At 39.5% G+C, this 17,960-nt stretch overlaps 1 protein-coding gene across 5 annotated transcripts in view; it reads left to right on the forward strand.

Annotated features, from left to right (window-relative positions):
- Positions 1 to 17,960, forward strand: part of Nt5c2 (5'-nucleotidase, cytosolic II) — a 148,346-nt gene that overhangs the window by 95,918 nt on the left and 34,468 nt on the right. For all 5 annotated transcript variants that reach the window (XM_069994265.1, XM_069994256.1, XM_069994291.1 and 2 more), the window contains one exon: positions 821 to 894. In XM_069994265.1, coding sequence (XP_069850366.1) covers positions 821 to 894 — 74 coding nt within the window. The remainder of the gene's footprint in view (positions 1 to 820; positions 895 to 17,960) is intronic.

The raw sequence follows: 17,960 nt of genomic DNA on the forward strand, positions 1-17,960 counted from the left end.
AAAGCTAAAAGCTGAAGGAAAAAAGAAGTCTCTTGTTTCCATATGACATAATTTATATATGGAACTTAATAGAGATTAAAATAGTGGTTGAGAGTCATGATGGGAAGATGTAGATAGAAGAGGTCATAGTTATATTTATGTAGAATGAGTATGTCTACGAAATCAAATATGCCATGTGAAAATTAAAGTATAGAGTGTATTGGGAAGGGAGAAAGCAGAGACAAGAAGGAAGACTATGATATGCTTAGTTGCTTGCTCTAATAATTACTATGTATATGTGTGTCAAGATAAGTATGTCAAGGGCCAATCATGGTGTGTAATTCCAGCTTCTTAGGTAGAGATCGAAAGGATTGTAGTTTGAGGTTAGCCCCATCAAAAAAGTTAGTGAGACTCTGTCTCAACCAATAACTCAGGTGTGTTGGTGAATACAGCTATGAAGGAGGCATAAGTAGGAAGATCAAAGTCACACTGACCTGGGCAAAAACATGAAACTATGTGAAAAATAACATTTTACCACCAGCATAAAGGACTAGAGATGGTGCTTAAAAGGTACACTGACTGCTTAGCAAGTGTGAGACTCTTAAGTTTTAACCCCAATAACTGTGAAAAGAAAAAAAAGTATATCAGGTATATTAAGCATATCAAAGTATATCAAGCATACTAAGTATGTTAAATACTTTTATGTATATATATACATATATATAAATCAGTTGGGGATATAAATAAATGAGATCTTGAAAAGTAGCCAATATAGCTTCAGTAAACTTGAGAATTTCTTTTCCAATGCTAATTGAGATACCATTTTTTTCTTTTTCCATAGGGTGTTTGTGAACCGAAGTTTAGCCATGGAAAAAATAAAATGTTTTGGTTTTGATATGGATTATACCCTTGCTGGTGAGTAACAATTTCTGATTACTTAATAATTACTGTTCTTGATATAATGCAGTGAGCTACAGTAAGCAATTGAATAAACACTTGTTGATTTAATTAATTAATTTAGCTCTAAAAGCTCTTATGGTCCAACTGTGTTCATTGGGATTTGTGAATATTGATACTTTCTGATAACTTTGAGGGTGGTTCATCAGCTTGCACAGATAGGGTCCTAAATTATTTTAAAGTTCTTGGTAAGAAACTATTTGGTAAAATTGTACAATAATGTATGCATTTGGACATTTTTGGCTTTTATTTTGTTAAGCTATACTGCAGAGATGAAATTTTCTACCACTAGTCTTCCCATTATTGTTAATATTTTCAACATTATTTTTGGTTTGTGGTGCTAGGGATTGAACATAAGGCCTTACACATGTTAGACAAGCACTCTACCACTAAACTATACTCCCATACCCTTGACAAGTTATTCTTAACACAAATGGAAATTGTGCTCATTTTCTGTTGATTTGATTACATACAAATATGCAGGAGGCTTTTTAAAAATTAGAGCTGTTAGCTTTGTTCATTATTACATAGCCCTTAAACATCAACATTGTGTTCTTTTCCTCCATAATCAGTGGTATTAGTAACTATAACATTTCTTCAGAACTGAAGTAAAATATTTGCAGTGTGGCAAAAGTGTTATTTCAGGGAGTAAGAATACAGATTATGTGTACATGTGTGTTCACACAGTTGAGTCCAGCTATAGCACTCAATCTTAAATGGTCCAAAAATACATAAAACTTGAAAATATAAATTCACTTACCTTAGGAACCACTTTTATAACCATTTTTATAATTAGAAAACCAACTTCCATCTTAAAATAATAAAATCTCAATTTGATGTTCACTTTGGGCTACAAATATAAATGAATGCTGTAAATGTACAAAAAAATGTATATATATGGTTACTTGCCACATAGATGTAGATGCTTTTGTTTAAAAGCCGGGTGTCGGTGGCTCACGCCTATAATCCTAGCTACTCAGGAGGCTGAGATCTGAGGATCATGGTTCAAAGCCAGCCCGGTCAGGAAAGTCGATACTCTTATCTCCAATAAACCACCAGAAAACTGGAAGTGATGCTGTGGCTGAAGTGGTAGAGCGCTAGCCTTGAGCTGAATAGCTCAGGGACAGTGCCCAGGCCTAGAATTCAAGCCCTACTTTCGACACCCCCCCCCCCCAAAAAAAAAAAGCTTGCTTTTGTGGTAGGCACTTGACAAAGTGATAGAATGCTTGCCTAGTGCATGCAGAGGCCTTGGGTTTAATCCTTTGCATCGAAAAAGTAATTCTAGCTTTCTGGGCAAGAGGGTGGCAAGATAATTTGAAAATAAGGGAGATACCAGCCAAAGCAGAAAAAAATTACGTTGATCATTTCCCAGTACTACACATACAAAAAAAGAAGTTTAAATATTAAGCTGTCATTATACTGCAAGTGTTAAGTATATATATGTTAAAAATCTATTATTATGTGCTTGACACATTTTGTTAGTAAGCATTGACATAATTATGTATTCTTCCACAGTAATGCAGCCTTTTAATTGAAAGTCTGTGAATCTTAGTTTTAAACTTCAGTGAAAACATGATTGCTTCATTTAATTACTTTTTATAATGCTGCTGCTACTTTTTTTTTTTTTTTTGGTTGGTCGTGGGACTTGAACTCTGGGCCTGGTCCCTCAGTTCTTCAGCTCAAGTCTAGCACTCTACCACTTGAGCCACAGTACCACTTCCGGTTTTTCTGAGCCACCAGTGCCTGGCTTATAATGCTACTTCTTATTTCTCCAAACCAAACCAAACCAAAGGGCCAGGCATGGTGGTTCATTCCTGTAATTCTAACAGTTAAGGAGTCAGATATATAGAAACAGTAAGGTCCCATCTCAAACTTAGTAGAGCCTGGGTGTGGCAGTACATGACTGTCAGCCTAGCTATGCAAGAAGTGTAAATAGAAAATGATCAGGTAGAGCCAGGTGCTGGTGGCTCACACCTGTAATCCTGGCTACTCAGGAGGCTGAGATCTGAGGATTGCAGTTCAAAGCCAGCCCAGGCAAGTAAGTCTATGAGACGCTTATTTCTAGTTAACCACCAGAAAACTGAAAGTGGCACTGTGGCTCAAGTGGTAGAGCACTAGCCTTGAGCTGAATAGCTCAGGGACAGCTCTCAGGCCCAGAGTTCAAGCCCTATGACCAACCAAAATAATAATAATAATGATAATAATACTATATATATATATATATATATATATATATATATATATATATATATATATATATATATATATATATTAGGTAGCACAAATAGGATCATGGACCAGCCTGCTGGCCTCAACGAAAATGTGAGACCCTTATCCTACAAATAATTAAAAGCAAGGAAAGGGCTGGGGGCATGGTTCAAGAGTACCTGCCTAATAAGCACGAGGCCCTGAGTTCAATGCCACCCCCCAAAAAATGGTGAACTAAAATTTAAACCTAAGCATGGCTGTAGATAGAGCACTTAAATTTAGTTTCAGTGCATTTAAGAACCAATTATAGTATCTTATTTTGCCCAATATTAAATATGCAGCCAACTTTAAAAAATCAGCTTTGTTGAGGAATGAATTAATATAGTAAAACACATGCATTGTAAGTAGACAGATTGAATTTTGCAAACTGCATCCATTTGTGTACCTACCACATTTAAGATGGAGAAAATTTTCTTTACTCCTAAAATGTTCCTTTATTGCTTTTTGTTGTTGTTGTTGGTTGTGGGGCTTGAACTCTGGGCTTGGGTGATGTCCCAGAGGTCTTCAGCTCAAGGCTAGCGCTCTACCACTTGAGCCACAGCACCACTTACTGTTTACTGGTAGTTTATTGGAGATGAGAGTGTCACGGATGTTCCTGCCCAGGCTGGCTTTGAACCACAATCCTCAGATCTCAGCCTCCTGAGTAGCTAGGATTACAGGTGTGAGGCACCAGTGCCTGGCTCCTCTATTGCTTTTAGAAGTCAGTTATTTCCCCCCATCCTAGGACTTTGCTCTATGAATTTGTGTCACCTCAGATTAATTTTCCTTTTTGCAGAACTAAATATGAATGGAACCATATAGTACATATTCTTTATAGTGTTTGGCTTCTTTTGCTTGGCATAATGCTTTGTGGTTCCTAAATGTTGTTGGGTCTGTCAGTAAACCAGTTCCTTCTTATCATTCTTACCATTAAAACTCTTTAAATTTGAAATAATGTTAGGCCTATAGAATTGCTAAAAGCTAATATGGAAAGTTCACCTTTCCTCTCCTAATATGTTGCTTGACCATAGTACAATTATAAAAACTAATGTTCCTACACTACCACTAATTGAACTACAGGCTTTATCCTGTTTTTATCAGTTTTCCACTGATGTCCTCTTTTGATTTCAGGATCTAATCCAGAATCCCACATTGCATTTGTTGTCATTCCTTCTTAATTTCCTCTAATCTGTAATATATAGTTTCTAAATCTTTCCTGGTCCTTCATGCCTTGATTCTTTTCAAGAGTGCTTATTAGGTACTTTTGGTACCACTTGGGTTTGTCTGATATTTTCATATTGATAGGTTGAAGAATTATGCATGTTTGGGAAGAATACAGCACAAGTAATTACTGTTCTCAGCATGAAATGAGGGATGAGGAGGGTGGGGGTATATGATGTTCATAGACCTTATTACTGGAAATGTTAACCAATTAATATTACATTATCTTATTTAAACTTGATTCTTTTTTTTTTGTCCCTCAAGTACTATTCCATTTTATAGATTCCATGCCTAGCACTGGGAGAAAAAGTGTACTGTGTATGGTGCTATTCCATTTTCCATTTCTGAAATTGGTAATTTTTTTGTTGTTTTACTCTATATGTTTAGCTAGAGGTTTATTTGTGTGTGTGTGTGTGTGTGTGTATGCGTGTGTGTGTGTGTGTGTGTGACAAAGTATATGTGTGTGAGAGTATGAATATGTGTGTATGAGAGAGAGAGAGAGAGAGAGAGAATGAGAATGTGTCTCCTGGGGATTGAACTCAGGGTCTGGACACTGTCCCTGAGCTTTTTTGCTTAAGGATAGCACTCTACCACTTAAGCTACAGCACCACTTTCGACTTTTTGGTAGTTTATTGGACCTAATGGTCTCAAAAGATTTTCCTGCCCAGACTGGTTTGAACTGTGATCTCAGTCTCAGACTTCTGAGTAGCAAGGATCATAGGCATGAGCTACCAGCTCCCGACTGAGGTTTATTGATTTTATGTCATTTATCCTTTCCTAAAACCCTGTTTTCGAGTTCAGGTATTTCTCATGTAAAGAGTGTGTATGTGTGTATGTGTGCAAAATCTCTGTAAACTATTCTTCTTTGGCGATGGGAGAGATGTTGAGGATCTCTCATAGGGCTTCATATGTGACTAAGCATACTTTCTTCCATTGAGTCCCCAGCCCTCAGTTTTCGAATAGATTTGTTGATAATTTCTGTTTTATACTGAGAATTGGTTTATTATAAATACTAGTACTTTGGTATGTATAATATATAAAAATATATAAATAGTAGTAATTTGGTAATTCTCACTAGGAAGAGATGAGAGGAATCAAAAGAAGGGAGAAAGATAGTGCTGAAATGAACAGTGTTAGTTGAATGATCTAAGATGTTTTTAGGCAAGCTTCAAGTATAATGGAGCTAACTAAAAACTTAGAGAAACTTTGATAGGGCAGTAAAATAGCATATGTACTCATTTGAATTTTAATATTATTAAGGGGACTTAATTAAATTGAGTGTAAGTATGTATAACTATTCTAATAGTTGCCTTCTTTGTTCATATACTATCTTTCCTAATATAGAGAACACATTTAGGAAGCATTTGATTTCTCTTAAGGAGGGTAGAAATAGCTGGGTTTTTTTTTTTTGGGGGGGGTCTAGTCGTGGGGCCTGAACTCTGGGCCTGGGTGCTGTCCCTCAGCTCTTCAGCTCAAGGCTAGCGCTCTACCACTTGAGCCACAGCACCACTTCCGGCTTTTTTTTTGCTTATGTGGTGCTGAGGAATTGAACCCAGGACCTCATGCATGCAAGGCAAGCGCTCTACCACTGAGCCACCTTCCCAGCCCCGAAATAGCTGGTTTTATCTTAAATGAATATATTAAAATATCCTGGGTTAGTCCTTTGGGCTACTATAACAAAGAACTGGATAATTTATAAGCCACAAATTAATTTCTTACATTTTTGAGAAGTCCAGGATAAAGACATATTCAGTGTGGGTCTCTATGGCATTTTCTTGCTTTGCCCTGTCATAATGGAAAGAACAAATCTCTCTCAGGTCCCTTATAGAGGCACTAATTCCATTCCTGAGGGTTCTACCCTAAAGTACCTCTTAAAGGTCCTACCTTCTAACATCACCATTACACAGGGGTTGCAGCCATGCATTGCAAACCACTCAGTATCGTCTTCTTTGCTGATTCCAGGGGATGAAGTCTTAGGCAAAAGTCAGAGTCACCACCTGACCTTGAAAGTGATTGAATCAAGCACTCACAGCACAGACACTCCCAGAAGATAGAAGGGGAAGAGCTAAGGACTCCATGGCCTGGGGAAGGAGAACTTGTTTCTCTTCACTGCAGCTTCAGAGTGAACTGCAGAAATGCCCCAGTAATGATCCTGAGGGCACCACACCTAACAGTTGTAGATTGCCTAACAGTGACCAGCTGCAAGAGTTGAAGGCAGGGGAGCCACATGGCCAGAACTTCAGAAGCAAAGTAGTACAGAGCGGGCAGGAGTTGACAACAATGGGAACTTCCTATACAGAATTTGAACTAGGACTTAGCTTTATAATTGACCTGGGCAAGTGTATTTGGAAGTGGCAGGATTTTTGCCTATGAACTGACGACTTGGGAGTCAGAGGAAGTCAGGAATCTGTAGTTTGGATAGATTGAAGCTTCTGAGCACAGCTTCCAGTCTGACCCTCATGGATTGGCAATCCTTAATCACCTGTGTTGCCTGAACTGTGTATTAAAACCTGCCATTTGTGTGGCTATGAGTTTCTGTGATACTTGTGACAATCTGTTTAGGAGGGAATGAGGAGTCTGCCTTCTGACCTCAATTCCTCCTTGATCGCTGTACATTAATGGTTCTGAACTGTGTTCTGGATTGCTCAGTCAACTGTTCGTTATCCTTCTGAGCAAAAATAAAGTCCAAAGTAATGATGCAAAAAAAAAGGTCTCAACAAGAGACATTCAGCCATAGTGTATGCTAAAAAATGAAGAAATAGCATATAGATTGGTTATTTTGATAACCTTTTCTGAATGATGCAGAGTTAGCATTAAATGGGTTACTAGTTTTCAGAGTTGGAATATGGTAAGTCTGGGATTCTTGATTCTGCATTGGCTGTATAGGACATCATATCTTAAGACAATCATACTGTGGAGTGGAATTTGTTGTTGTTGATAATGTATGTGATGCTAGGGATCAAACCCATAAGCAAGGGTTCTACTACTGAGCTAGCTACATCCCCAGCTTTGCATTGGTATGTTTATTTAGAAGTGGTTATTGGCTTGTAGCCTCCCTCATTGCATTGTAAATTTGCCTGAATTGGTTCTGAGAGGACAACTGTGTAGGGCTTCTCAAAGTCCCCTCTCCCTTTGTTTTCAGATGTGAGAAATGTATGTAATATAATGGAAAAAGGGCTAGGATAAGATTTCACTTGAGGACTGGGAAGTTGGCTCAGTGGTAGAGCGCTTGCCTTGCATGCCTGAGGCCCTGGGTTCGATTCCTCAGTACCACATAAGCAAAAAGAAAAAAGCCGGAAGTGGCGCTGTGGCTCAAGTGGTAGAGCGCTAGCCTTGAGCTGAAGAGCTGAGGGACAGCGCCCAGGCCCCAGAGTTCAGGCCCCACGACCGGGCCAAAAAAAAAAAAAAAAAAAGATTTAACTTGAAGAATTAAGCTGCTTTTTAAAAATTAATCTAGAGACTGGGAATGTGGCTTAGTGTTAGAATGCTTGCCTAGCATGCATGAAGCTCTGGGTTCGATTCCTCAGTTCCACATAAACAGAAAAAGCTGCAATAGTGCTGTGGGGCTCAAGTGGTAGAGTGCTAGCCTTGAATACAGAGAGGCTCAAGGACAGTGCCCACACTCTGAGTTCAAGCTCCAGGATCGGCAAAAAATAAATTAAGAAAATTAAAATTAATCTAGAAAATAACTATGTAAGACCTTGTTTTGGGAGGAAAGATGTCATGATTTGCTTTGGCTTTTTACATTTTTTTGATTCATATTTATAGATAAAAAATGACTTTGAATAGTCCTACTGTTTGAAGAATCCTTTTCTTTGTATTTCATGTTGGATTAACAATATTAGTTGTGAATGATCCTTTTTTCTTTGAATATTTAAAATTTGGATCTGAAACTAACTAATAAGCGAGGAAGAGGATAATTAAATTAACAATGCATATGTAGATTCTGAGTGTTAAGCTTTGTCCATCAGTTCAAAACTTGGGATTTTCTGAAATAAATTTTATAGTCCTTTGGTAGAAGGACTATAAGTAAGCCAAGAATGTTAAGCAGGAATGAGAAGGGGGGATTAGTTATTTGTTGAGAGTAGTTTGTTAACAGGGAAATAGATGGCTTCATTTTCATTAACTTTTTTTCCTGGTTCTAGATGTTGAGCCCAGCTAGATTAGTGCCCTATCATTTAAACTTGATACCCTTTCCAAAGCCTTTTGTTTTTATTTTATTTTTGAGACAGGGAGATACCACTACCTTTGCCTGTGCTAGCCTTAAACTCAAGATCCACACCAGCCTCTTCCTCCTGAGTAACTGGAATTACAGGTATATACCACTATACCTGGTTGGCAACATGCTTTTTTTTTTTTTTTTGCCCTATCTCTAAATAGGGGTTTTCTGTTTGTTTGTTTGTTTTCTGTACTGGTTCTAGAAATTGAACTCAGGGTCTAGGCACTGTCCTTGCACTTTTTTTGCTCAAGGCTAGCACTCTACCACTTGAGTTACAGGTCCTATTCTAGCTTTTTTGATGGTTAATTGGAGGGAAGAGTCTCATGGACTTTTCTGCTTGGGCTGGCTGAACTGCAGTCCTCAGATCTCAGCCTCCTGAGTAGCTAGGATTACAGGCACCTGCACCCAGCTCCAAATAGTTTTCATTCGTGAATTCAACCAGTTTTGGATTATTTGGCATTACAAATCCAGATACTTACACGGTGTCTTGTGCCTATACTAGCAGCTATTCAGGAGGTAGAGATTAGAAGAACCATAGTTCAAGGCCAACCTGCACAAAAAGTTAACAAAATTCGATCTCAACAAAATAGCTGAGCATAGTGATGCACAGCTGTAACCCCAGCTATGCAGTAAGCACAAGTAGGAGGATTTTTGTAGTTCATACTCACTGGGCAAAAATGCAATATTCTACTTATCTGAAAAAGCAACTAAAGCAAAAAAGGGTGTGGCTCTGGTGGTAGACCATTTGCTAGAGGCCCTGAGTTAAAAACTCTAGTACTTCCAAATCATTATCATGTCTCCATGAGAATACAGCAGTGTTTTCATGAAGGATTATTTCTTAGGAGTATCACCCTGAAGAAGATGAGCTTTGAAGAAATTCTTACTTAAATTTTTATGAATGTTACTTAAGACAGACATATATTTGATATGCATCCAGTAAGTGCAAGAGAACTTCATTTTTGGCACAGGAACACTAAGTGGAAATAGTCAAAGACTTAAATATGTTGTAAGTTCCGTGTAGTTGACATCAAAAATTAAATATGTAGACTTTTTTTGTTGTTGTTCATTTGTTTTTTGCCAGTCTTGGGGCTTGAACTCAGGGCCTGGGCGTGGTCCTTGAGCTTTTTTTGCTCAAGGCTAGCACTCTACCACTTGAGCCCCACAGCACCACTTCTGGCTTTTTCTATTTATGTGGTACTGAGGAATCAAACCCAGGACTTCATGCATGCCAAGCAAGCACTGTACCACTAAGTCACATTCCCAGCCCAAGAGTACATTTCTTTTTGGATAGTAACTTAAAAAAAGAAAACAAAACCAAGTTATGGGAAGTGGAACTATGGCTCAAAGTAGTAGAGTGCTAGCTGTGAGTGGAAAATCTCAGGGATAGTGCCCAAGCCCTCAGTTCAAGCCCTATGACCAACCAAAAAAAACAAAAAACAAGGGCTGGGAAGGTGGCTCAGTGGTAGAGTGCTTGCCTCACATGCATGAGGCCCTGGGTTCGATTCCTCAGCACTACATAAACAGAAAAAGCCAGAAGTGGCACTATGGCTCAAGTGGTAGAATGCTAGCCTTGAGCTGAAGAGTGCAGAGACAGGGCCCAGGCCTAGAGTTCAAGCCCCACGACTGACAAAACCAAAAAAAACCTTCCCTCCAAGTTATAGGTAAAACAACTTGCTCTTGTGGTTTAGGGAAGAAAAAAAATTTTTTCCCCCAAGTTTGGCATTGGTGGTTAACACCTATAAGAGGCTGAGATTCAGAGATTATGGTTCAAAGCCAGCCTCAGGACAAGAAAGTCTGTGAAACTCCAACTGGCTAGTAAAATACTGGACTGGAGGCATGGCTCAGTTGATAGAGTACTTGCTATGAGCAAGAAAACTGAGGTCCTGAGTTCAAGCCCCAGTACACACACACACACACTCTCTCTCTCTCTCTCTCTTTCTCTCTCTCTCTCTCTCTCTCTCTCTCTCTCTCTCACACACACACACACACACACACACAAACACACACTCAGAGTGGAGAAGGAAAGGAGGTAGAAGGGGAAAGAAGAAAATGGAAAAGAGAAGATAAATATCTCTCTTAGGTTCATAGCTAAGGCCCATTAACAATGAGAGATTACAAAGAGCAAAGTGTACATATTTGCTAAATGTAAGTTTTGAGTTCAAGCCCCACAACTAACAAAAAAAAGAAAAAAAAAGAACACACACACCCACACACACACACACACACACACACACACACACGAATAAAGCCAGTACCAGGGAAGAAGTTAAGAAACTAGCTGCTTATCTCACACACACACACACACACACACACACACACGAATAAAGCCAGTACCAGGGAAGAAGTTAAGAAACTAGCTGCTTAACACACACACACACACACACACACACACACACACACACACACACACACACACACACACACACACACACACACACACACACACACACACACACACACACACACACACACACACACACACACACACACACACACACACACACACACACACACACACACACACACACACACACGAATAAAGCCAGTACCAGGGAAGAAGTTAAGAAACTAGCTGCTTATACAGGCAAATATAGTTGTTATCCTACTGCTAATAGAAGCATCTCAGGACTTTTGATTGCTAGCCCCTAATAAGTGCACTCTGATCTTGTTTTATTGCTACTGGAATGTGCTCAACTCACTTGACATTTAGGTGAACGTTTTTGTATGCTCTGTTTACTTGGATGAGAGTTCAGGGCACTCATCATGTTTCTGTCAGCAATTGTATATCCTCACCAAACTTACTGGCATTCAAAACATTTAAAGAGGGGAGCAAAACAATCCAAAGTAAGTATTGTGCAGTAAGTATTGCGCAATATTAGTGTACTGTCACTATAGATTTCTCAAGAAAACACACTTTTCTCTCCTTTTTGGTGATAAAATATACAGAACCTAGAATGTATCTTTTTTTTTTTTTTTTAATCATCCTAAAATTTACCGTTTAGGCCTTTTTTTTTTTTTTTTTTTTTTTGGTACTGAGGAGTAAACCTAGGATGTTGTTCATGCCATCCAAGCTTGAGCTAGACCTCCAGTCATTTTATTATTTACAGTACTAGGGATTGATGTTCAAAGCCTTGCACTTGCAAAGCAAGGGCCATACCACATGAAACATACTTTTTCCTTTGCCAGTCCTGGGGCTTGAACTCTGGGCATGGACGCTGTCCTTGAGCCTCTTTTGCTCAAGGGTAGCATTCTACCACTTAAGCCCCAGCGCCACTTCCAGCTTTTTTTGTGATTAATTGGAGATAAGAGTCTCACTGACTTTCCTGCCTGGGCTGGCTTTGAACCGTGATCCTCAGATCTCAGTCTCCTGAGTAGCTAGGATTACAGGAGTAAGCCACCACCACTTGGCTAAAACCTACTCTTGATACCTTACTTGAGCCAGTCCCTTTTTGTTTGTGAGGCATGGTCTTAGCTGCTCCTTTTATCCACTGTTTCCTTTGTTGGGGCTGGCATCTAATTTATAATTTTCCTCTACCTTCCAACTAACCTGGGATTATAAGTATGTTCCGTTATGCCTAGCTGAACATTTTTCTACCAGTCCTTGGGCTTGAACTCAGGGCCTGGGCTAGTGCTCTACCACTTCAGCCACAGCTATACTTCTGGTTTTTTTGGTGGTTAATTGGAGATGTGAGTCTCACAGACTTTCCTGCCAGGGCTGGCTTCAAATCAACTTTCTCATATCTCAGGCACCTAAATAGGATTACAGGCATGAACCACCTACACCCAGCTCTAAACCATTTTTAAGTATATAATTCAGTAACATTGTCACTGGATGAGTGCTCTGGAGTTCCCTCAGCTTTCCAGTCTCCAAACAAAATCCAGGAACTTGAGGTTCACTTGTGAAATGTTTTTTTAAGGGGTCTTACAAAAATGAGTCTTAGAGGTAGAAGTTTTTAGAGATTTATTTATTTAGCATAGCAGGATAAAGCAGGGAGAAATGGAAAAGAGGGAGAAACAGCCTTGTTCTTTTTTTTTTTTTTTTTCTGGGGAGGGGGGTCCGGTTTTGGGGCCTGAACTCTGGGCCTGGGCGTTGTCCCTCAGCTCTTCAGCTCAAGGCTAGCACGCTACCACTTGAGCCATAGCGCCACTTCCGGCTTTTTTTTTCCCCTGCTTATGTGGTGCTGAGGAATCGAACCCAGGGCCTCATGCATGCAAGGCAAGTGCTCTACCACTGAGCCACCTTCTCAGCCCCGAAACAGACCTGTTCTGCACACAAGAAATTGGAGGAAAGAACTCAAAATGGTAGTTCTTATCTGTGGCCTTTGTTTTCTGAGCTTGGACAGTGGTTTTGGGTGGGTAAAGATGAGTGCTAATTACTGTTCTAAAACATGGATATGTGATCTCAGCCCACCCAAAACACAGGAACAGCAGGTGATTTTAGGGCTTTTCTTTGCCAGACCTGATTCAAGAGACTGAGATCTGAGTGTTTTGGTTCAGAGTCAATTAACTAGAAAAAAAAAAAGCCAGAAGTGGAGGCATGGCTCAAGAGTACCAGCCTTGAGTGAAAAAGCCAAGTGATAGCTAAAGGCCCTGAATTCAAGCCCAGAACCATCACAAAAGAACATACACTATAAATGCAACATTTTATTCCTGCTTCAACATTTTTTGCAGAACTGGATTTGAAATCAGAGCCTTATACTTCCTAGTAGGCAAGCACTCTACCACTTGAGTCACGCCTGTAATCCTAGCTACTCAGGAAGCTGAGATCTGGGTGATATCCCTCAGCTCTTCAGCTCAAGGCTAGCACTCTACCACTTGAGCCAAGTGCTACTTTCGGCTTTTTTTTTCTGCTTATGTGGTGCTGAGGAATCGAACCCAGGGCCTCATGCGTGCAAGGGAAGCACTCTACCAGTGAGCCACCTTTCCAGCCCTTGAAGTTTTTATGTGATAGTTTTGTTAGTTGTTTTGTAGTTCAGGGATGAAAGCCAGAGCATTTGCATACTAGGCAATTACTCTACCACTGAGCCCTAAACTCAGTGATGTTTAGATAAAAATACTAGTTTGTGGGCTGGGAAGGTGGCTCAGCTGAAGAGCTGAGGGACAGCGCCCAGGCCCAGAGATCAGGCTCCACGACCAGACCCCCCTTCCTTTCCCCCCAAAAATACTAGTTTGTTTCTTTAAATGATGCTTTAAGAAAAAAAAAAAGCTAAATTTGGCTTTGTCCCTAACTAACTTTTTTTGGTCCATTTTCATTGTTTTTATCTTCTTTGGCCCCAGATATCATTTATATGTTACTTTAAATTCCTAAGAATAATAATAATGTGGTAACACTAACCAGTACTATCATGCCAAAAGATCAGGACTTTAAATAGAAATGTATTTATAGCTGCATATAATAAAAATACTTCTGGGGGGGCGGGAGAGTAAGGGGGGGTGGCAGAGAGGAAAAAATAAAAATACTTCTGGGCAATTCTTAATTTGGAACTCTTACTGTAATTATTGCTAACAAAAATACTTTGAGCCGGGCACCAGTGGCTCACACCTGTAATCCTAGCTACTCAGGAGGCTGAGATCTGAGGGTCATGGTTCAAAGCCAGCCTGGGCAGGAAATTCTGAGACTCTTATCTCCAAATCTCCAATAAACCACTAGAAAACTGGAAGTGGTGCTGTGACTCAACTGGTAGAGCACTCGCCTTGAGCGGAAGAGTGCAGGGACAGCTCCCAAGCCCAGAGTTCAAGCCCCACAACTGACCAAAAATAAAATAATATTTTGAATAGTGTGTAAAAATTGGAATAGAAGATACATAAACAGTAAAATTAAAGGATTACATGAACCAATACTAATTCTGTAAGTGTTACACATGACACTTTTATATATTTAAGCTATTTACTTAGTGGTACTTGAGTGGATGTTCCCCAAAAGTTAGGCAGGCACTCTGCCTATGATCTGCACTCTAAGCCTTCATTTAAAATATTTTATGATTTAGAGGGCTAGACATGATGGTACATTGCTCTAATTACTGGCTGCTTGGGAGGTAGAGACTGGGAGAATTGTAGTTTGAGGTCAGCCTGGGCAAAAATCTTGAAACTCACTTTAAAAGTCTGAAAAATAACTAGCGGTAAAAAAGGATCCATGGCAGGACTCAAGTGGTAGAGCTGCCTGCCTACTATGCTCAAGCAAGCTCTGAATTCAGATCCCAGCACTGCCAAATTAAAAGATAAGCCGGGCAATGGTGGCTCAAACCTGTAATTCCAGCTATTTAGGCTGAGATCTGAGAATCTCCATTCAAAGCCAGCCCAGGCAGGAGTCTAAGCGACTCTGATCTCTACTACTCAAAAAAAAGTAAGAAATGGCATTGTGGCTTAAATGATAGAGCACTAGAGCACTAGCCAGCTCTATCAGGGATAAATAGAATTTAATGAGTTGTAACATTTATTAAATTAGGGGAGGCTCAATTAGGGAGGATAGATGAAACAGTCCACTAATAATAACTGTTAAGCTTGGATAATAGGTTTAAAAGTGTACATTTAATATTTTCTCTACTTTTGTATGATTTAAAATATCTTTAAAAGATAATTCAGTGGCAGAATGCTTGCTTAATATGAATAAGGCTTTGTTTAGGTTCAATCCCCAGCAACACACACACATACATACCCTGAATAAAATTATTTTTTTAAAAGTCAAGCAAAAGAAATACAAAATTCTTATGAAGTGATACTTTTCTCTGCTTCTGGTACTGTGGAATGAAGTGACTTTCTTTTTTTTTTTTTGGTCATGGGGCCTGAAGCTCTGGGCCTGGGCACTGTCCCTCAGCTCTTCAGCTCAAGTCTAGCACTCTACCACTTGAGCCATACCACCACATCCGGCTTTTTCTGCTTATGTGGTGCTGAGGAATCGAACCCAGGGCCTCATGCATGCTAGGCAAGCACTCTACCACTGAGCCACGTAAAGTGACTTTTTTAAAAAGAGGTATTTATATTTTAGAACTTTGCAATCTTTTTGCCACTTAAAATATAATCATGGGCCGGGAAGGTGGCTCAGTGGTAGAGTGCTTGCCTCGCATGCATGAGGCCCTGGGTTCAATTCCTCAGCACCACATAAGCAGAAAAAGCTGGAAGTGGTGCTGTGGCTCAAGTGGTAGAGGGTTGGCCTTGAGCTGAAGAGCTCAGGGACAGCACCCAGGCCAGAGTTCAGGCCCCACAACTGACCAAAAAAAAATTTTAAATATTGTAATCTTTATTATTTTTTCTCTTTTTTGTTGTTATTTTCACTCATTTGTTGTTGTTGGTGGTGGTGGTCATGGGGCTTGAACTCGGGGCCTGGACATTGTCCCTGAGCTCTTTTCAAGGCTGGCCATCTACCACTTTGTGCCACAGCACCACTTCTTGTTTGCTGGTGGTTAATTGGAGATAAGAGTCTTATAGACTCCTGGCTGGCTTTGAACTGTGAACCTCAGATCTCAGCCTCTTGAGTAGCTAGGATTACAGGTGTGAGCCACCATCACCCGATTTCTTCTTTTTTTTGAGACTAAGGATTTCTTAACTACCTCTCTCAAGAAATAAAGTACCAGTCATATAATCAAGTGTTAGGAAAGCATTTAAAATGAAACAGTATTTTAGTGTTGTTAGCTTAGTTGTTAGATGAAAATCTTTTGTGCTTGAGATAAATATCCTCTAGAAATTACTTACATTTCATATAAAATTTTTTATGTATTTATGTATAACCCTTTAGACAGTCTCATATATATGAGTCTTACACTTTTTTTTTTTTTTTTTTTTTTTTTTGGTCAGTTGTGGGGCTTGAACTCTGGGCTTGGGCACTGTCCCTGAGCTCTTCAGATCAAGGTGCGCACTCTACCACTTGAGCCACAGAGCCACTTCTGGTTTTCTGGTGGTTTATTGGAGATAAGACTCTCATGAAGCCAGGCGCCGATGGCTCATGCCTGTAATCCTAGTTACACAGGAGGCTGAGATCTGAGGATCTCGGTTCAAAGCCAGCTAGAGCAGGAAAGTCTGTGAGACTCTTACCTCCAATAAACCACTAGAAAACCGGAAGTGACACTGTGGCTCAAGCAATAGAGTGTTCGCCTTGAGCTGAAGAGCACAGGGATGGCGCTCAAGCCCAGAGTTCAAGCCCCACGACCGACCAAAAAAAAAAAAGAGTCTCATGGACTTTAATGCCTGTGCTGACTTTGAACCTCGATCCTCACATCTCAGTCTCCTGAGTTGCTATGATTACAGGCATGAGCCACCGGCGCCTGGCTAATACATGTTTTGTATCCAAACTTTGATACCCTTTATGTCAAGTCTATAGCCTATTAAAGGATTTTACTAATATTCCACATTGCTATAGTATATGATTTCTTAGAGATCATTAGGAAATTTAAAATATTTCTAATTAAGGCCAGGCACCAGTGGCTCACACCTGTAATTCTAGCTACTCAGGAGGCTGAGATCTGAGGATTGTGGTTCAAAGCCAGCCCGGGCAGGAAAGTCCGTGAAACTCTTATCTCCAATAAACCACTAGAAAACTGGAAGTGGCGCTGTGGCTCAAGCAGTAGAGCGCTAGCCTTGAGCTAAAGAGCACAGGGACAGCACCCAAACCCAGAGTTCAAGTTCTAATTAAATCTGTTTGTATCCTCCATTACATGGTGATAGAAATAACTGATTTTTAGTGTTTTTTAATTACTGGTATTTATGATCTTTATTTTCTATCACCAGATATCAAAGCATTCATACATAAGCCAATTTTTTGTGAATATGAATGTTATGTAATGTTAGTTATGCTATTAAAGTCATTGAGATGAATCTTTTCTCTCCCCTCCTCCCAGTATTCACATAAACTGTTGCATCATGGCTAAACTTGTCTTAAAAATAAGTTCTAACTAATAACAACCTTTAATTCATTATCTTTTCTGGTTTCATATTTTCTGACTGCTTTATCATGGCCACTGAGAAAAGGACAAAAGTTTTGCGTCAAAGATTTAGGTTAAAGCTTATGGATAACCCTACCAAATTCAGGAACACTAAGGGATCAGGAGGACATTTTGACTCTATCAGAACATTTGTTTGGTTTTGACAGTCACGTGAACATATCTGATTGAGATGATTACAATTCCTTGGCATTGCAGTAGGGAACAGATCAAGGTGCTTTTAACTTCCTAAGTTATCTGACCTCTCAGCTTGTACTTGGGATGAAGAGATAGTCTATGGTTATTAAAGATTGAATTTATGTCCGTCTGAATTTTTAGTTTATTAAGTATCTGTTTTATTTATTTCATTAAGACTCTTTATTGTAAGTTGAACATTTTAATTAACAAGATAACCTATTTTGAGT

The sequence above is a fragment of the Dipodomys merriami genome, unplaced genomic scaffold, assembly GCF_024711535.1.
Source record: "Dipodomys merriami isolate MVZ:Mamm:240054 unplaced genomic scaffold, mDipMer1.0.p SCAF_102, whole genome shotgun sequence".
NCBI classification, from domain to species: Eukaryota; Metazoa; Chordata; class Mammalia; order Rodentia; family Heteromyidae; genus Dipodomys; species Dipodomys merriami.